The sequence below is a fragment of the Pipistrellus hanaki genome, assembly GCF_964339955.1.
Source record: "Pipistrellus hanaki genome assembly, chromosome: 15".
NCBI classification, from domain to species: Eukaryota; Metazoa; Chordata; class Mammalia; order Chiroptera; family Vespertilionidae; genus Pipistrellus; species Pipistrellus hanaki.
In genome coordinates this window covers 49,194,914-49,214,567 of record NC_140517.1, presented here as the reverse complement: position 1 = coordinate 49,214,567, position 19,654 = coordinate 49,194,914, and the positions used below count along the sequence as shown (strand labels likewise).

General features: G+C 55.3%; 3 protein-coding genes and 1 pseudogene across 7 annotated transcripts; 2 read left to right on the top strand and 2 right to left on the bottom strand.

Annotated features, from left to right (window-relative positions):
- The first annotated feature begins 203 nt into the window (after positions 1-203).
- LOC311633603 (leukocyte immunoglobulin-like receptor subfamily B member 4) lies at positions 204-5,682 on the top strand. Of its 3 annotated transcripts, XM_084906490.1 has the most exons (10): positions 204-273; positions 445-726; positions 822-1,035; positions 1,237-1,272; positions 1,446-1,706; positions 1,740-1,811; positions 1,953-2,255; positions 3,698-3,811; positions 4,158-4,210; positions 4,740-5,682. In XM_084906490.1, exons 3-10 carry the CDS (start codon positions 987-989, stop codon positions 4,899-4,901), a joined length of 1,050 nt encoding a protein of 349 aa, XP_084762616.1. In that variant the 5' UTR covers positions 204-273; positions 445-726; positions 822-986; the 3' UTR covers positions 4,902-5,682. The 3 variants fall into 3 exon arrangements, with proteins under 3 accessions (XP_084762616.1, XP_084762614.1, XP_084762615.1); XM_084906488.1 differs by lacking the exon at positions 204-273 and having other exon boundaries at positions 427-528; positions 948-1,035; positions 1,446-1,811; positions 4,104-4,210; positions 4,740-4,908; XM_084906489.1 differs by lacking the exon at positions 204-273 and having other exon boundaries at positions 545-726; positions 1,446-1,811; positions 4,104-4,210; positions 4,740-4,908.
- A 631-nt stretch (positions 5,683-6,313) lies between these two features.
- On the top strand, positions 6,314-6,698 carry LOC311633665 (ubiquitin-conjugating enzyme E2 D3-like; annotated as a pseudogene). Its single transcript has one exon. The product of its transcript is annotated as a ubiquitin-conjugating enzyme E2 D3-like (transcript).
- A 1,784-nt stretch (positions 6,699-8,482) lies between these two features.
- Positions 8,483-12,197, bottom strand: RPS9 (ribosomal protein S9). The gene is made up of 4 exons (XM_084906623.1): positions 12,088-12,197; positions 11,680-11,802; positions 9,801-9,987; positions 8,483-8,728 (listed from the first exon to the last, which is right to left on the bottom strand). The coding sequence occupies exons 1-4, from the start codon at positions 12,182-12,184 to the stop codon at positions 8,551-8,553; spliced, it is 585 nt and encodes a 194-aa protein (XP_084762749.1). The 5' UTR covers positions 12,185-12,197; the 3' UTR covers positions 8,483-8,550.
- A 3,316-nt stretch (positions 12,198-15,513) lies between these two features.
- Positions 15,514-19,242, bottom strand: TSEN34 (tRNA splicing endonuclease subunit 34). 2 transcript variants are annotated; one of them, XM_084860805.1, is made up of 5 exons: positions 19,044-19,242; positions 18,153-18,399; positions 17,783-18,020; positions 17,375-17,632; positions 15,514-16,008 (listed from the first exon to the last, which is right to left on the bottom strand). In XM_084860805.1, exons 2-5 carry the CDS (start codon positions 18,393-18,395, stop codon positions 15,821-15,823), a joined length of 927 nt encoding a protein of 308 aa, XP_084716931.1. In that variant the 5' UTR covers positions 18,396-18,399; positions 19,044-19,242; the 3' UTR covers positions 15,514-15,820. The 2 variants fall into 2 exon arrangements, with proteins under 2 accessions (XP_084716931.1, XP_084716932.1); XM_084860806.1 differs by lacking the exon at positions 19,044-19,242 and adding an exon at positions 18,701-18,791.
- Between the last annotated feature and the right edge of the window lie 412 nt (positions 19,243-19,654).

Below are 19,654 nucleotides of genomic sequence, written 5' to 3'. Positions count from 1 at the left end.
GGTTACTGCTCAGTAATACTGCCTGATAGTGGGAAAAGCCTGGCCAGTGGGAAAAGGGAAGAGAATTGCACCGACAGAGGCTCGGGAAAGGGAAGTGTCCTACACAAGCTCACGGAGTGTCTAGAAAAGGCAGAGCCAGAATTGGGCCAGAAACTGGGTGGGGTCCACAGCTGCCCTGATCCTCCACCCTCCTCACCTGGGAAGGCTGTCTCCCTCTGGATTTGGGTTTGGCACGAGGTGGAGGCAGAGAGTGTGGAGTCTGGTGAGACTCTGGTCAGTCTCAGAGTTCCCACAGCTTGCTGTCCCCTAAGACCCACCCTGCGGGAGGGAGGGGGGAGGTAGGAGGGGGGCTACTTCCCTTCCTGTGAGGCCACTGATGAGGAACCAGTGACGTATCACTTGGGGACTGGACCTTGTCACGCCCATTCTTGCCTTTGTTCCCAGGCTCTGTGGAGTTTATGTCATCTACACGTTGGGACCATGTGAGGAAGCACCCTGACCCAGAGCCTGCTGCCCTTCTGAAACTCAGTAAGCTCCGGGGAAAGGAGATAGGGGGTTAAAAGCTTGGTAGCCATCACTGGGCTGACAGAATGGTTAAAAAGACAGAAGAAAACGTGCATGTGTGGAGTCTCAGGAAAGAGAAGGGAACTCCTAAGTTCACACAGACTCTGTGAGAGGCAGGAACTGGTGGTTCCTTCTACTCTACCCTGAGCCCTGCGCCTTCGGGTACTGGGACCAGGGTCACCCTCTGGATTGGGGTTGGACAGGAGGTGGAGGCAGAGCTTGGGCGGTTCTGCTGAGACTCACATCTGGTCCTGAAGGTCCCTGGACCTGCTGTGTCCTCAGTCATCCTTCAGGGAGAGCAGAGTGAGGCTGATGAGGAAACAGGGACCTGTCACCTGGAGCCGGGGCCCTGTCACATCCATACATCTGCTTGTCCCGCTCAGCTCTGTGGACTTTATCCGTCACCAGTGCCGCTGGGGACCATGGCAGACAGCACCACAGCCTTGACCTCCATTGTCCTCCTGGGCCTTGGTGAGTTGGTGGGGAAGTGGGGAGGGAACCCATGGTCCTGGCCTTGTGAGACCCCAGGACCCAGGAGGCTCAATGGGGACTGGACTCCTCGGGGAGGAGACATGCTCAGCCCCAGGTCTGTCCCCAGTGCTCAGGGGCCCACACCAGGCCTGGAGCTTCTGTGTGTGCTTGGGGACGGTTCTCACAGGGTCTCTCTTCCAGGGCTGTGTCAGGGCCCCTGGGACCAGGTACAGACAGGTGAGTCTACCCCCCACCCCCTGACTTCCTGCTTCAGCACAGTCACCGTCTGGGCAGCTGGGGAGACACGGGGTTTGGAATAAAGGTGACCAATATGGGGGGACCTGGAAGTGATAGCTGGGGAAAGTGGGGAAAAGGACGTCCCAGACATTTGAGGTCTGATTCCTTTCCAGGAGCCGTCCCCAAACCCTCCATCTGGGCTGACCCAGGCCCCATCGTCACCAACGGGAGCTCTGTGACCATCTGGTGTCAGGGGGCTCTGCAGGCTAGTGCCTATGTTCTGTACAAAGAGAGGGGCTCTGAGCCCTGGGAAACGAGGATCGCACAGAACTCCAGCAACACGGCCAGTTTCCTCATTGGAGCCACGACCCCATCCCACGCAGGGCGGTACCAGTGTGCATATGACACCACTGGGAACATACTCTCAGAGAGGAGTGCAAATTCCACCACTGGGGACACACTCTCAGAGCGGAGTGCAAATTCCACCACTGGGAACACATTCTCAGAGCGGAGTGACCCCCTGCTCCTGGTGGTGACAGGTAAGGGAGACACCGGGTCCCCTCTTCACTGTGGGCTCCAGATCACAGGCAGAGGGAATGAAGTGTAGCCTTAGGGGGACCCCACCTCTCACAGCACACACCTGCGGCCTGAGGGTGACTGTCCCTTTTCTCCTCCCTCAGGAGTGGGTGATGCACCCTCCCTCTCAGCCCAGCCAGGCCCTGTGGTGGCCTCAGGAGAGAACGTGTCCCTCTCCTGTAGCTCTAACCTCACATCGGGCCCCTTCCATCTGCTGAAGGAGGGAGAGGCTGACCCACCCCGACACATGGAAGCAGAACTGAAGCTGGATGCTGGGAGGTGGCGGGCCATCTTCCCTCTGGGCCCCATGAGCCATTCCCATGGGGGGACTTACAGGTGCTATCGTTCCAGCTCATCTCTTTACGTGTGGTCACAGCCCAGTAACCCCCTGAAGCTGGTGGTCCCAGGTGAGGAGCCCCAGCCCCGCCCCTGTGTCCTCAGGTCAGTCAGGGCCTGTCCCCAGGGGACCTTGGGCTGCAATGGGCTGAGGGAGTACCAGGTGGAGGGCCACCCAGAGGGGACTCTCACCTCCTGGAGGGATGGAAAGAGCCAGAGCCGCTCCCATCCCTGCCTCCTCCTCCTCCTCCTCCTCCTCCTCCTCCTCCTCCTCCTCCTCCTCCTCCCTGAGGCCCAGACATGCCCCCGTGGGCAGAGGGAGGCTGGCGAGGATGAGGCTGACCAGAAGGAAAGGCCAGGGGCGCCCATCCCGACCCTCGTCCGCAGTCCTGTGGCCTCAACCAGAGACCAAGACAGGAGTGTGAGCTGCTGAGGCTGGATCCCCACAGAAAGCAGGACCCCTGCTGGGGCTCAGCCCGTCTCCCAGAGGGGTTGGGGGCAGAGATGCTCAGAGCACCAGGGCTCTGAAGCTGACAGGTGACAGGTCATGCAGAGGGAGACACTAGGGGACCACCAGGGGAGGAGCATCCTCTCCTCCCATCCTGCTTTAGCAGCCTCTGAGGATGGGTCCCAACGGGAGGTCAGGCCTCAGAGGACTACGTGAGGGTCTGGGGGGAGGTGGTAGATGGGGGTCTTAGCTCAGTGATGATCTTGGCTCAGCCACTTCCTGGGTAATGGCCTCAGGAAAGTTCCTCCTCCTCCTCACTGGGACCAAGTTCTCCAAAGGCTGAATACTTAGTGTGCCCATGTCTGTGTGTGCATGTGTGCGTGCGTGTGTGTGTGTGTGTGTGTGTGTGTGTGTGTGTGTGTTGCGGACTCAGGTGGTGCCTGAGCCTCCTCCACAGCCGTGAAGTCAGGAGGAGAAGCCTCAGCCCTGGTCCAAGTCCCGGCTCTGCTCCCGCCCGCCTGTGGGGCCTTGGACACGTCTGTTCCTCCGAGTCCTGGTCCATGGGCTGTGGGTCAGGCCCCACCTCCCTCAAAGGGAAGGCCCTCAGCACGCAGCCCGGCCCGGTTAGAGCTCAGAAGGACCAGCCCTCCCTCCTGTCCTCCCCAGAGACACCCCACATGCACAGGCCCCCCTGTAGGGGGTGGGGAGGTCAGGCTGCAGGGTGGGACAGGGATCTGGGGTAGAGAGGGTGGTGGTTGGATTTGGAAACAGGTCTCTGCACTGGTGTTCTACTGGGAAGGACAGAGACAGCATAAGTAATAACAACAACAGGTAAGGGAACTGACAGTCCTGGGTTCCATCCCAGCCCTGCCCCATCCAGGCTGGGTGACGCGGGACAGGTGACTGACCTCTCTGAGCCTCAGTGAAGTGGGTGAGGTCAGCAGTCCCTGGTGGGTGACTGTTGTGAGTGTAAAATCAGTGACAGACCCCAGCAAGTGCCTCGCCCGCAGGAGGCGCTCATTTAATTGCATCGCTGGCTCATTCATGATGTCACTCATGTTCAAGGTGAATGGTACCTGACTGTCCTGATCGGGGTCTCGGTGGCCCTCATCCTGCTGCTCTCCCTCCTTCTCTTCCTCTTCCTCCGATTCCAGCGTCAGAGCAAAGGCAGGACATCGGGTGAGTAGGGGTGACCTAGGTCACAGAAGGGGCGGTGTGTGTGTGTGTGTGTGTGTGTGTGTGTGTGTGTGTGTGCGCGCGCGCGCGCGCTCACGCGCACTTAGGGTGCCAGCCAGAGTGAAACCAAATAGATGGGGAAGGTCAATGGTAAAACCTCCTGCAGGGACTAAGGATGGGCTGTGGAGACCAGGGATCGGTTGGCAATGCTTCTGGGCTTGGTGGTGAGACAGCTCGAAGCTCCTACTGTGTGACCTTGGCCACGTCCCTGAGCCTCTCTGGCTTCTCCCGGCAGAGATCTCAGGGACGCTTGGCGGGAGAGGAGATGACCTTGTTCTGTCCCCGCCAGATGCTGTTGCAGAAGACACACAGCCTGAGCGGGACAGACAGCCGGACAGCCAGGTGAGCTCCACCTGGTCCTGAGCAGGGCGCCCACACCTTGCCCACACCCCAAGTCCAGGGGACATGGGGGCAGTCCGAGCCCCACACAAGGGGCTGCACCTGCAGAGGGCGCTTCTAAAACCCACACAAAGGGTCCTAACGCCTCCCTCAGCCCTCGCTGGCTCCATCCTCGCGCCTGGCCCAGGAGCCACACAGGTGCCAACAGGCTCTGTACACGCAGGCTCCCTCAGCCTACCTTAGGGCACGGACGGCACTCCAGTGGGGTCTGACTGTCCCCTCCATGGCGACGGCTCCACGTCCAATTCCTGTCTCCCCAGCACCAGACTCACACCTCCAACCTTCCAACCTCACATGCCTCCTCCCCTAGACCCCCAAAGTCACGATGACTGACGGAGGGCAGGACTAGAGCCAAGACCACCCCTCAGTGTGTCCGGCAGAGCCCTGGCCACTAAGGCCCCAGGACTGTCCTTTTCTCCCTGGCCTCTGGCTTTCCCACCCCGACCACCAGTCTTCCTTCTCCCCACCACAGGCTAAAGACCCCCAGGCTGCGGCACCTGACCACACCCAGGAAGTGACCTACGCCCAGCTCAGGCCCTTGACCCTCAGCCAGCAGTCAAGTGCACCCCCTCCTTCCCCATCAGAGGAGTCCCCAGAAGAGCACAGCATGTATGCTACTCTGGCCAAGCACTAGCCCAGCAAATCCAGGGAGGTCCCTGCAGGGACCCTAAAAGGCATGAAAGCTGCCCCCATGGACACTCAGCTAGTGACCCCTGCCAGCCTGGAGACCTGACGTGCCCCCAGCAGCTCCTGGGACCTTCTGGAAGTTGACTGCTTCCGGGAACTGCATCGTTACACAGCTGACCTACAGACCCCGCCACAGGGACCCGGCAGACGTCAAGGACGCCAGGGAACTGCCATCGAGGCAGTCAATAATACGCAAGTGGCAACCTCGGGCGGAGGGCGGGCCAAGTGCCCAGCCACTGTCACTGTGCCCTTAGCTTACTTGACCCCAAAAGTCTCCAGATGGGCGCCAACCACAGGACAGGACGCAAGGTGGCTGCACCACTCAGGGGTTGCTCAACTTTGTGTTTCTGGTTTCCCAAGACTCAGCCACTTCCTCCCCGGCCTGCAGAAGCTTCTCAGCAAGGAAAAGGGAAGCCTGCTCCCTCCTGACCACTTCTTCATACCCCAGACTCCGGGGGAAGGGGCACTTCCCCATAGGCCACTAGCCCATCCCCCACTCCACTTAAATCTCAAGACGGAACTGAGAATCTGCCCGTCAACAATGGGTAACCAGCTGTGGAATGAGCCTGTAGATACCGTTTCCCCGAAAATAAGACAGTGTCTTATATTAATTTTTGCTCCCAAAGATGCGCTAGGTCTTATTTTCAGGGGATGTCTTATTTTTCCATGAAGAAGAATATGGTATACACATTTATTGTTAAATGAAAATAAAGGAAATTTATTACCTGTATGCGGTACGGTAGTACGGTGGTTGTCAACACAAACCAGACAAACTGTGAATCCTACAGTATCAAGAATTTACTCATTTATTCCATGACAATCATGTCATCATCTTCTGGAACATCATCCTAACAATCCAATTCCTGAATTTCCTGGTGAATTTCTTGTGACTCCATTTCTTTCAGAATCAGTGGACCAAATCTCTCATGTTTAGCCATGGGGGACCTTATTTTCGGGGGGATGCCTTATATTTCACTTAGAAGGAAACTTTAAGTAGGTCTTATTTTCGAAGGATGTCTTATTTTCGGGGAAATGCGGTAGATCTTCAGCAAACCATGGTGATGGATCCGGATCAGCTCTCAGCCCCCACCCCCTCCTCACCCAGACTTCCTACCAGGGACCAGGGTCAAAAGCAAGAAGTGGGAGCTAGAGGGCCGGGGAGGCACCCAGCTTCCTCAGAGGAGGCCGAGGCCGCAGCTGGAGAGGCCCGGCCTCTCAGTGCCTGTGTCTGGCAGAGCCGATGGGGTAATCAAGAGTTTTGGCCAGACCTTTGAGCACACACAGAGACAGTGAGGAGCCAGACGCAAAGCAGACTATGGCATTGAAACGGATCAATAAGGAACTTAGGTGATTTGGCCCATGACCCTCCAGCACAGTGTTCTGCAGGTCCAGTTGGGGATGTTTCATTGGCAAAACACAATTATGGGACCTAATGACAGCCCATATCAAGGTGGTGTATTCATTTTGACAATTCATTTCCCTACAGACCCCTATAAAGCACCTAAGGTTGCATTTAACAAGAATTTATCACCCAAATATTAACAGTAATGGCAGCATTTGTCTCGATATTCTAAGATCACAGTGGTTTCCTGCATTCACTATTTCTAAAGTTCTTTTACCCATTTGTTCACCGCTATGTGATCCAAACCCAGATGACCCCCTAGTGCCAGAGATTGCACGGATCTATAAAACAGATAAGTACAACAGAATATCGTGAGAATGGACTCAGAAGTATGCCATGTGATGCTACCTTAGTCAGAAGAACCTGTATTATAGCTGGAATAAACTTCTGTTCCTTTTTTTCCTTCTCCAGCTGCTCCATCAGACCTCATCTTTTTTATTTTTTGTTTACCTCGCTCCGTTCATTCACATGCTCATCTGAGAAGACATGTTCTTCCAGCTTTGGACAGTAACTGCTTTTAGAAACTGGAAGTAGTTACAAGAGAACAGTTGCCCAAGATTCAGAATTTTTTTTTTTTTAAATGGAGCATGTGGCCAAAACCAGTTTGGCTCAGTGGATAGAGCGTCAGCCTGCGGACTGAAAGGTCCCGGGTTCGATTCCGGTCAAGGGCATGTACCTTGGTTGCGGGCATATCCCCGGTAGGGGGTGTGCAGGAGGCAACTGATCAATGATTCTCTCTCATGGATGTTTCTAACTTTCCCTCTCTCTTCCTCTCTGTAAAAAATCAATAAAAATATATTTTTTTTTAAAAAATGGAGCATGTGTATTATGTGGCCAGTGTCTTCACTCTAACTTGGTTGAGACTAAAACCATTCCTCACTGCTCTAACATGCTTTAGAAATCATCTGAGGGGGAGGGAAATGGAGGCTGTTATCGCATCAAAGGAAACAGCATTATTCTAGCAGCATCCATTCTTGCTTAAGCCTTCCACTGTTAGAGATCTGAGGTTACATGATATACTTTATGCTCATAACTGATGTGGCTGGAGGATTGGTATTGAATTTATAGCATCAGAACAGAAAATGTGATGTATTTTATGCATGTCAATAAAGGAATGACCTGTTCTTGTTCTAGAGAATGGAAATTGGAAGTCAAACACCATTTGTATCCCAAAATAGGGCCTCAAACATTTTGTAATTTTCACTTAAATTGTTAGGCTTGGAGCTATTAATCTATCTTCCAATAGTTTTAATATAGCACTGAATAAATGATGCAAGTTGTCAATGCATGAGTGATCAACTATTAGCTCTGCTAGTAATTGACTTATCTTTTCAATAAAGTTGCATAAACAAAAGTGGGAGCTAACCTGTGACCTCCACTTGCTTTCTCTGCATGGAAATGACTGTTCATCTGTCAGAACTCCCTATTTTTTTGTATTCTATTCAGAATGCTTATCTTTACACTTAACAAAAATGATTTGCACCCTAGCTCATTTGGTAAGCGTTAGCCTGCAGACCAGAGGATCACGGGCTCAATTCTGGTCAAGGGCCTGTTGGGGCTTGTGTAGCAGGCAACAAATTCACCCCCTCTAAAAATCAAATGGAAACAGGCGAAAATTAAAAAATTTGCTTGCCAACAGGGTTCACAATCAGGTTGACTCAAAGAACCTTCCCTTAACAGCCTTGGTTTCCTGCTGTGTATGAATGTCCATCCACTAGCGCAGGCCCACTGTCCCCACCTCCAGGCCAAGGACAGGCATTTACAGACTGTGACAAGTACCTACAGTGGTGGCTTCAGCAGCACATACGGAAGTGGACAGCCAGATCAGCATGGTCCTGAGCAAGGATGTCGTGCAGATTCATGAAGCATCCCCAACTTTTTGATGAACAGCAACTAGACTTTAGGGGGTGATGGCTTTCTAGTGTATGTATAGATACTGAATTTTTTTACACCAGAAATAAAAGCCCACAAGCATCTGACCAAACCAATTAACCAGGCCCCTGTGCAGAAAGCAGCACTAACAGGTGTGAACTAGCTCTAAGTAACCTGGTGAAGACCCAGACCCCCCTTTTCCCAGTTACAGACTATGTTCGGAGCAGGGAGGGAAGGAAAGAGATCACCAGACACCGGTTTCAAAGTGTTTTATTATCAGACTGAAAAACTAGACACCCCGCCAGTCCAGGGGGCGAGGGGCCTAATCCTCCTCCTCGTCATCACCGGCTCCAGCCCCGCCCTGGCCCTTCTTGGCGTTCTTCCTCTTCACGCGGCCTGGGCGGCCACCCCCGTACGGGGACCGGAGGGAGAAGTCGATGTGCTTCTGCGAGTCCAGGCGGACAATGAAGGACGGGATGTTCACCACCTGCTTGCGGACCCTGGAGGGGAAATGGCAGGTCAAGGGGTGCAAGACCCCACACTGGACAGGATTCTCCTCTCACTTGTCTCAAGCTGACCGGTTGGGCATGTTTACAGCTGCGCTCACACAGCTAAGCCGGCCGGGCCTTCTGACCCTATGGCCTCCGGGTCCATCTAATCTAATCCGTACAGATGCTTTGTGAGATGAGCTTCTCTCATTTCACACAACGGGGAGAACGGGGAGATGCAGAAGTAACCACACAAGGCCGCAAAGCCCATGAGGGGAGGTGGCAGTGTATAAAGCCGAGATCTGACTTTCCAATATTCTGAACTGTGCCAGACAGAGCTTTGTTTTCCCGCAGTTTCCCTGGAAGCAGCACCCGAGGCTGTGCTTCAGGAAGTCATTTCCAACAAGAAGTGTAGCAGGCTCTTGACCGTGGATCGCAGGGCTAGGGAAGGGCACAGGCTGCAAATGCACAAATCAGCATCCTGGCCACTTACTGCGTAGCTCCCTCTCCCCCATCCCTCTCCCCGCTGTCCCCGACAGTGGTGTCCAATTTACAGAAAGGGCAAGCAGTGCCCAGATAAAGACCCACTGCCCTGACTGTGTCTTCACTGCACCATCCGCCACCCTGAGCCAGCACCTGCGCCGAATCAGACCCTGGAGTGTGGTCCATTGGCCAAGTTAACGCCCCCTGTGCAAGAACCCAAGAGGATCGTGGTCTGGAAGGACGTCACAAGTGGGCCCCAGAGACAGCCGAGCCCACCCAAGCAAACTGAGGCCCATGACTTCTGTCAACTGGGGGCACCAGAGCTGTTACCTGTCCAGCTGCCTGCAGCCTGGCAGAGGCCTTCGCAAGGTGTACGGCTCAAGCCGCAGTGACCCTTGCGCTGGGCTATGGGGGGGTGAGGCGGCCCCCAGCTCCCCACAAGCTGTTTGTAGGGGTCACTCTGTACCCTCAAGGTGAGCTCACACCCGTCACCTCCGAGGGCTGCACAGGAGACAGGGACAGCAGGCTTAGTGAGAGCAACCTTCAGAAGGGATGGGGTGGCAGGGGGTGAGCGATCCAGGGGGCCTGGCATAGGTGGTACCTGATGTGCCGCTGGCGGATCAGCACGCGGGCGTGGTGGATAGACTTGGCCAAGCCCAGCTTGAAGACCTGGGTCTGCAGGCGCCTCTCCAAGAAATCCTCGATCTTCAGGCCCAGGATGTAATCCAGCTTCATCTTGCCCTCGTCCAGCACCCCGATGCGGACAAGGCGCCGCAGCAGGGCATTGCCTAGGGAGGGGGAGGAAGCATGAGCCACGGTTCTGGCTGACCTCACACTCACACTTGATGGGTGCAAGTCCTCCACCCTGTGCTGACCATACTGGTGGGACATCCGTGGAAGTACGAGCTAATTCTGACATAGGAATCAACATACCAGCCACCACGTGACTGGTGTGACCCTCACACAACCCTAAGGCACATTCCTATGGCTACATCCATTCACCAGGAAGGGCATGTGACTACACACAGCCAGGTTCTCATCTGGAAAAGGAGAGCAGTCCTCAGAGTTGTCAGGAAGGAAAATGATAACTAAAAGGACTCAGCAAGACTAAGTGCTGCTGTTATCAAACTGAGTCCCAGGACAAAGCATGGGGGGGAGGGGGTAAGCTAACATTCTGGAGTTTAAAAAGCCCTACCAGCTTCACAGCACAGGCTTATAGCTAATTAGCACCTTAACACGGAGATGAAAGCCCAAAACTTCTGTCCTGGAAAGGTTTAGCTTCACTTCTCCCCCTCCCTTTCCTGTTACTAAATGACTTCGTTTACTAGAAAGTGAAGGTGCCGACTTCCCCTTGCAATTTTCATTTCTACCCTGGAAACCAATCCTTGGACGCCTACAGATCACCTATCATCTCTGCCCCTTGACTGTCATCTAACTACAGCCTCAAGTTTCACTGTGACTAGCTCCGAGTCTGAGTCCTGAGACCAGAACCAGCAGGGGCCTGCTCCCTACAACCTCTGGGATTAACTCTCACCCAATACCAGTGTCACTGGGAAAGGGGATTCTCAACTTTCATGAGATTGTCAAAGGGAGGCCTCTCAACATTGGTTCTTAGAGGCCTTTCAGCACCCACCCCTATAAGATTCTGTGCATGTTAAATAACACATATGAAGATCTTAGAAAAGGGCACTTAGCCAATCCTTATAAGATTTTAGTATTATTGCCACCTTACAATCTGACAAGCAGTATTAAAATTCTACAAACTTCCCATCTCCAAATAGAAAATTAAGTCCTTAAGAATAAAATTGTCGCTGAAACCGGTTTGGCTCAGTGGATAGAGCGTCAGTCTGCGGACTGAAAAGTCCCAGATTCGTTTCTGGTCAGGGGCATGTACCTTGGTTGCAGGTGCATCCCCAGTAGGGGGTGTGCAAGAGGCAGCTGATGGATGATTCTCTCTCATCGATGTTTCTAACTCTCTATTCCCCTCTCTAAAACATCAATAAAATATATATTTTTTTAAAAAGAATCAAAATGTCTTCCCTGTGACATCCACAAGTCCTCTCCTGTTCAAGCCTTTGCTAAATGTCACCTGAACGTCCCTGACCGCCTTATTTAAACAGGCAAATGTCCACAGCCAAGTCCCTTTCTCTGCAATCCCCATCAGAAATTTCACTGTCTATCCCCACCAGAACCACTGTCACATTATATATACTACACAGCTATGGCCAGGTGCCCCAGCTCGGCTGGCATTATTGATTTTGGTCCACAGTAAAGCAAGTTCCGTTATTTGAGTAAAACAAAGTCACTCACAAGGGACAGTGTAGGGATTTGTACCCAGAGCCACTTCTCCACCCCCAGTTCTCCTGAAACGCCAAGGATCCGCTTGTTCAACATTAACACTCTGACCACTGGACAGGCACGCCTGTGAGAACCGCAGCCGCCCTGCACCTCCTGGCTGTCCCGGGGGCTCCCACACACACCTTCAAACAAACGCCGTTGGTCTTTCTCGTCCAGCGTCAGCAGCTCCCGGGCAGCCTTGCGGATCTTGGCCAGGGTAAATTTGACCCTCCAGACCTCGCGTTTGTTCCGGAGCCCATACTCTCCTGCAAAAAAATAAAATAAAAATGAATAAGGGGAGGAGGGTTTGAGCTGGGTGGGAGTTAATGGGCGAACAGGCTGTCCCACGGACTAATGCCAAAGCTGGATTGGTGGCTGAGGGGTTCATACACATCTTCCCAACCACTAAAAAGTTCTGGACTTGGGGGACAAAGAAGGGAACACACCGCGGAGAACAAGACCAGACCGAGCACGTGGCCGGCCTCACCCACGAGTCAGCCTTCCCCCCGACCCCGGAAGCCGAAACCCGGAACCCTGCCTCCGCCCCTCACCGATCAGCTTCAGCTCTTGGTCGAGCCGGGACTTCTCGAAGGGTCTCCGCGGGGTCACGTAGGTCTTGCGACAAACCCAGCTCCGGGCGACCGGCATGTTGGCTGCGCCGCTCCGCCTGCGCAGGAAGAGAAAGCCGACGGTGAGGAACGCGCTCGGCGCCTGCGCGGTCCCAGATCTCGCTAGAATCCCGTGGCGCCAGGAGATCTCGCGAGAACCGTCCCCAAAGCTTCCCGAACCGCCCTCACGCCACAAACGGGCAGCGGTCCTGTCTCAACCACACTCATCTCACCGCCCGCCCCAACCTCTTCACTTTTTATCCAAGTTGAGGAGGCCCGCGCGGCCTCAAAACCAACACCGGGAACAGGAAGCGCGCTAACCCACCTAAGCGAAGCGCGGACCCAGCAGAGAAAGGAGCGTGCGCGCCCCTGCCGCGCTTTTATACCAACGCAGACGTTGGTGACGTCAGCGCGCACGGCGCGTGCCTGCACCAATCAGAAGAGGCGTTGGCGGGCGGGCGGCGCCGCCGTGGAGACGAGAGGCGGGGCCAGAGCGGCTTTAATAAACCCGGGACGCGTTGGTGTCGCCCTGACAGGAACTCGGGGCGCCGCGGGCTCCAGAAGTGGGGTCCCTCTTCCGCCCCCTGGTGGTGCCCCAAGTCCCGTCCGTCAGCCGCTGCGTCGGTGTAACGTTAGAGACGTCGCCGCCACCCTCTTAGACCTCAGCCGGCTCCCTCCAGGGGGCTCACCGCTTCTTCCGGAAGATTCTCCGTGGATTCGGTGAACAATGGAGCCGTTCTCTCCTCAGAACAACGTCACCCCGACGCCAGCCCGCCCTTGTGGACGCCGGCTGCAAATGCGAGGCGTGGACGCGGAAAGCGGGGGGACCCGCGGCGTCGCCTCGTTCGGAATTGACGGAGCTGCACCCGGAATGGCTCCGCGCGGTGACGGCCCCTCCACCCCCGGAGCTTACAGTCTCATGGAAACGGGAAAAATATAGCAAATTGGAGGAAGTCGATCCCTTCGGAGCGGAGCCGTGAGGAAAATGAATTACCGACCATGACGGAGGGGAATGGTACTGCCGATGGGATGGTGCCGGCGGACTCTGAGGAGGGGGCGTGTTTTTTTTTAAGACTCAAGGATAAAAAAAAAGCTTGGTGCCTATTTTTTTTCCTCTTCAAGTTTTCTATAGATTTTTTTAGAAATGAAAGAAGACACGCCGAGACCGGTGTGGCTCAATGGATAGAGCGTCGGCTTGGAGACTGAAGGGTCCCGGGTTCGATTCCGGTCAAGGGCATGGACCTTGGTTTCGGGCACATCCCCGGCAGGGGGTGTGGGCAGCTGATCGATGACTCTCTCTCATCGATGTTTCTGACTATCTCTCTCCCTTCCTCTCTATACAAAATCAATAAAATATATTTTTTTTTAAAAAAAAAAAAGACAGAAACATGGATTTCCATGCCCCTCGCTGGTTGATTCCGCCTGTGCCCCAGGCGGGGGTGGGGATGGAACCGGCCACCCGGGCACTTCAGGAGGATGCTCTGAGCAGGGCGGCTTGGTGCCTCTTTCCCTAAGACAACAGGGTTTGTTTTTTCCTTTTTATTTTTAATTCTCACCAGAGGATATTTTTCCCATTGATTTTTTTTTTTTTTTTTTTTAGAGAGAGTGGAAGAAGACAAACATCAATGTGAGAAAAACCCAGACCAGAACCCCTGGTGCAACCTAAGTACATGACCTTGACCGGAATCGGACCCAGGACCCTGTGGTCCACAAGCTGACGCCCTATCCACTGAGCCAAACGGGCTAGGGCAGCAGTTTCTAGTCTGAGGTTGGTTCCCAGGACCCGGTGACTGTTTGGAAACCTCCCCCTGCATAGTCTGCTCCACCTTGACACCATTTGTCAACCTGGAGGAATTGGCAGGGGTTTTTTTAATGTTTATTTTTTTACAGAGGAAGGGAGAAGGATAGAAGGTTAGAAACATCGATCAGCTGCCTCCCGCACACTCCCTACTGGGGATGTGCCGGCAACCAAGGCACATGCCCTTGACCAGAATCACTGTTACAGGGATCATCTGCCTACTTTATACCTATGTTTTTTAGCTTTTGTAAAAGATTGTGGAATATGACACATGTTAAAAAAGGATCTAGCCCTAGCCAGTTTGGCTCAGTGGATAAAGTGTCCGCCTGTGGACTGAAGGGTTCGGGGTTCGTTTCCAGTCAAGGGCACATGCCGGGGTTGTGGGCTCCATCCCCAGTAGGGGGCGTGCAGGAGGCAGCCAATCAATGATTCTCTCTCATTGATGTTTCTCTCTCCCTTCCTCTCTGAAATCAATAAAAATATATTTTAAAAATAATAATAAAGGAGCTAGAATATAAATGTATGCTATTCCAGAAGACCCAAGAGCATTTCCTGACATTCTCCTCCTTTCTAAACCCATTCTAAAACAACATTCACCTCCTCTTCATGCATTATTTTTATTTATATTCTAGAGGCCCGGTGCATGAAATTTATGCACAGGGAGTATGTGTGTGTGTGGGGGGGGGGGGGGGTCCTCAGCTCGGCCTGCATCCTCTCGCAATACAGGATGCTGCATGCACCAGTGACCATACTTCTCATACAGATGAAAGGCACCTTGCCGTTGGATGGGCAGCTACATTTTTTTTGCCCTGATTATAAAAAGTAGAACATAACATGATCCTTCTGGGGCAGTAGTACCATTTTCCCATCTTATGGGTGGAAAAACTGAAGCAGAGAGAAGTTAAGTAATTGGCTTTGTCACACAGTTATGTCAGAATCAGGGCTGACCACAAATGTGCAAGCCAGAGTCCGTGCATGTCATCGCTGCATCATCCTGTTTTCTCAGTGTTAGAGGAGCCTTGCCAGTTTTATTTTTAAATAAAGAGACTGTTCCCATTAAAGGGTAGGGTCCCTAGGCCTGGCCAGTGGTCAGGGCCATCTGTGGGGCCACTGGCAGGCAGGGCGATCGGGGTGGTGCCCCACTGACACCAGCCTTGGCTGGCAACCTAGTGCCCCCCACTGGCTGCCCCCCACCCAATTGCCACTCCTGTCAGTTGCCTCCCCCTCTGGGGTCGGGGGAGGGACCAGTTGCTCAATGTAGGATCTGCCCCTGATGGTCAGTGTGCATCACAGCGATCGGTCGTTCTGTCGTTTGGTCGATTTGCATATTAGGGTTTTATTATATAAGAAGCATCTGAAATATTTCATTAAAATATTTTCAAAAGGAAGTTTAACACAGTGGGAATAGCTCAGACTTTGTTCAGAGTCAGAAATCCCAGACCTGTTACTTACTAGCTGTGTGACCTTGGGCAAGTCATTTCCCCTCCGCCAGACTTTTGCTCATGTAAGAGCAGATGCAAATGGCCACCCTTCCAAGAACTGTCCTAAGGATTCAAATCACAAACGCACCATGTATTCAACAGGTTTATTGAGATCTCCTGGGACCTGAGCCCTGTAGAAAACAGAGATGAACCAAACCAAGTCTTCACTCCCAAGAGGCTCACAGTTTGGAAATAAGGAACTACCAAAACAACACAGCCAGTCAGTGCTTTGAAGCATGGAGGGACACAAGAAGGAGGCAGTGTTTGTAAATCCGGGATCAAACACCAGCCGTAGGCAGAGGTAGGAAGGTGTTCTAGTCTCCCACACAGAGATGAACTTGGAACCATCTAGAAAGGCCCTGGCCCCAGGCACAGCCGCACCCCGAGTCTCTGGAGTTCACTGCAGGCTGGCCCACTGCAGGGACGTGTAGACCACCTTACCATCGGGCTGCGGAGAACACAGGAGCAGCGTCTTCCTGACGCTGGTGCCCAGGCGGCCGGCAGAAACCAGATCTTGGAGCGGGATGGGGTCCTCAGGGGCCCAGCACTGGGCGATGTAGTGGGCATGGAAGCGGAGCGGGTCGCCTGGGTGAGGAAGAGAGGCATGCAGCAGTGCCATGGCACAGGCTGGGAGGCACTGCCCTGCCCGCAGACAGGAGGCAGGGAACCGTTTTAGCAAACACTGACTTTATATATATACATACATATATTATTGACTTTAGAGAGGAAGGAAGAGGGAGAGAAATATCAATGATGAGAGAGAATCATTGTTTGGCTGCCTCCTGGGACCAAACCCGCAACCCACACATGTGCCCTTGGCCGGAATCAAACCTGGGACCCTTCAGTTCACAGGCCAATGCTCTATCCACTGAACCAAACCAGATAGGGCGACTTTTTCTTTTTTTTTTTTTTTTATCCTCACCTGAGGCTATATTTTTCCATTGCTTTTCAGGAGTGGAAGGGTGGGAGGGGGGAGAGAGAAACATCAACCAGTTGCCTCCCTCACGCACCCCAACCTGGGGATCGAACCCAAAACCCAGTACTTATCTTCGAGACCCTTTGGTGTGCAGCCCATGCTCTAACCACTGAGAAACACCAGCTAACCTAGGGCCACTGTGTTTTTAAAACAGATGCCCTTAGCCCTGGCTGGTGTGGCTCAGTTGGCTGGTGCATAATCCCATCTATGGAAAGGTGGAGGGTTTGATTCCAGTCAGGGCACATATGGGAGGCAGCAGATCAATGTTTCTCTCTCACATGGATGTGTTTTTCTTTTGTTAATGCTCACCAGGAGATATTTTTCTATTGATTTTTTTAGGGAGAGGAAATAGAGAAACACAAAGAGAAACATCAATGTTGATTGGCTGCCTCCTGCATGAGCCCCAACCAGGGCCCAGGCCAGGGAGGAGCCTGCAAGCAAGGTACATGCCCTTGACCAGAATCCTACAGTCTGTAGGCCTACGCTCTATCCGCTGAGCCAAATCGGATAGATAGCTAGAAACATGGATCAGCTGCCTCCTGCACACCCCCCACTGGGGATATGCCCACAACCAAGGTACACGCCCTTGACCAGAATCGAACCTGGGACCCTTCAGTCCACAGGCTGACGCTCTATCCACTGAGCCACACCGGTTTCGGCAACCACTAACTTCTTAAATCATCCTGATTATAAACCTAACTTTTGAATACCGTAAAACACAATCCTGCAGTGAATATTCCTTATATGTTTGACATATAAGTATTTTTAAGTGAAACTTCTGGGTGAAAGTATTAATAACATTTACTATAATATATTATCCTCCAAAGAAGCTTGGGGTCCCAACTGTCTCCTGTCCCTCCGTGTGTTTCAGACGCTGAGAAAATGAGGCAGAAAAAAAAAAAAAGAAAAAGAAAAAGGCAGAACTGTGGTGGGACTGTAAAGGGCCAGCAATCAGAGGTCCGGGTCCAAACTCACCAGGGTAGACCAGGAAGTCGCCCCCGAACTTGCCAGCCGCGCTGAGAAAGAAGCCTCTCTCCCACAGGTCCCTGTAGATGCTGTAGCGCAGCTCGTGGGCCGGGCGGCCGGCGTGGGGCCAGTCCTTGGACTGCACACGCCAGTCCAGGGGCCTGGCCTTGATGGGTCGAGGCCGAGCAGTGGCTAGCTGGACGAGCAGGGCAGACCTGGGCAACGGGGCCACCCCCTCTGAGGGCCCAGGCTGGGGACAGGAGGAGCCTGCGGAGGTGAACCCCAGAGTTGGGTGAATCCAAGACAAAAGGTCTTCATCCCATCCCCAAGGGAGACCCGAGCCCTCGAGCCCCAGCCCAGAATTCCCCATGATCTGTCCACTCCTCCCCCAGGTCCCGGCTCCACTCCCACCCTCACCTGCTTCCTCCCGCTCTGCAGAAGCCTGGCTCGCACCGGCCTCGTTCTCAGCTTGGTTCTCGCTGGCCTCCGGGCTCTCGCTGGCGCCGGAATCCTGCTCCAGCTTCTGCTTCTTGGCCGCCTGGCCCTCGGCAATCTTCCCCAGGAGCCCCTGGCGACGGGTCTCCCGGGCCTCGGCCGCCAGGGCGCTTTGCTCCTGGAAGCCCTGCTCTTGCTGGCGCTTGAAGGATGCCAGAGCCTGAGAAGTAAACTCGGCTGCAACCTCAGGGTCCAGGTATGCCCTCCCCTAGGAAGCCAGGGAGCCTGACTCCCTGAGCCCCCCCCCCACCCTTGGGGCCCCGAACCCGGAGATCCCCACCCGCCCCCTTACCAGGCTGTGTCCGCGGGGATCCGGGCGCGGGGCGCTGACCAGGGTCACGGCGCCGATCTCGGCCAGGAGCCGCGCCTCCTCGGGCATCAGCAGCAGCGGGAGGCCCAGGCGCGAGTTCTGGCGGGGCCCGCGGGGCAGGGCGCCCACCGTGCGGCCCCCTACCCCCAGGCGCTCCCGCAGCGCCTGCACCGCCTCGGCCCCCCACACCAGGGAGCGGCCGTTCGCCACCTCCACCACCAGCATCGTCCTGCGGGGGCCGGGGCAGCGCGGTCACCGACGGCCGCCCGCAGCGAGCCCACCGCCTGGGGGTCCCGGCGAAGCTCCGCCCCTGGGCCTCGGGGGGCGGGGCCTCGCTCCCGCCGCATTCGCCACCTGCCGAGGCCCCGCCCCCTCCCTGGCGCCGGGCCCCGCCCCTCGCCGAGACGCCGGAATCAGCATTCGGTCCGGGCCAACATTCGCACCCGCCGCAGTGCCCCCGCGCCCCCGCGCCCCCCAGAAAAGCCTCCGGGCGGAGCCACGCCCCTTCGAGAGGTCCATTTTGCACCGGCCTCTCGCGAAGCGGGCGTCTCCCTTCGGCCGTTCCCGTCAGGTGCCGGGACGTCCCGAGGCCAAGGCCCCGCCCGAGGCCCCGCCCCCTTCCGGGCGGAAGGAAGCGGCTCCGCGGTCAGGAGCTCTCGGCTGCACCGAACGGGGGGCCCCGCCCCTTCCCGAACGTCAGCAGCTCGGTGTTCGGTCGTCCCCAGCTCCCGTCCACCCGCAGCTGGAGGCCCCGCCCCCTCCTGCCGCCAGCGCGCTCCCCATTGGGGAGCCCCCGCCCCAGGACCGAACCCCGCGGCCCGAGGCCCCGCCCCCCGGGCACCCGCCGGGGGTTCTGCGCTCGAACTGGCTCACCTCGCGCTCGTGGGCGCGCAGTCCGCCTGCTCGCTCCCCCTCGGAATGTGGCGCCGCCCTCCGGTAGAACCAACTGGTCACCTCGTGAACACCGGCTCCCGGTGCCGGCGGAGCCGCCCCTGGTGGCACACCACACGCGGCTTCCTCCACCGCCTCCCCATGCAGACCCCCGGCGTCAACTTCGTCACGCCGCCACCTCAGGGAGGCGGGAAGCCTGGGACCCGCCCCGCGGGACCGTAGCCCCGCCTCCCCCTGAAGTGAAGCACCTTAGCCCCGCCCTCCAAGACGCACCTCCCCAACCTGAGACCTATGACCCTGGCTCCGCCCTCCTTGGCTGACTGACATCGCCTGGGGCCACGCCCCTTTGTAGATGAACTGTCAGCCTGGGCCCTTGAAATTGACCTGATTTCCGCCTCTTTCCTGGGGTCTAAGCCGGTGACCCCGCCCCCTAACCGTGAGACTCCGCCCATCAGCAAACCCTGCCCACTCCCAGCCCTTCTATCTCCGAAGGAAAGCGAAGCCCCGCCCACTCCCCCCGTTCAAAGTTCCTGGCCCCGCCCACTTCCGAACACAGACCTTCAGGATTCGACAACGTCCGAAGAACACCGAAG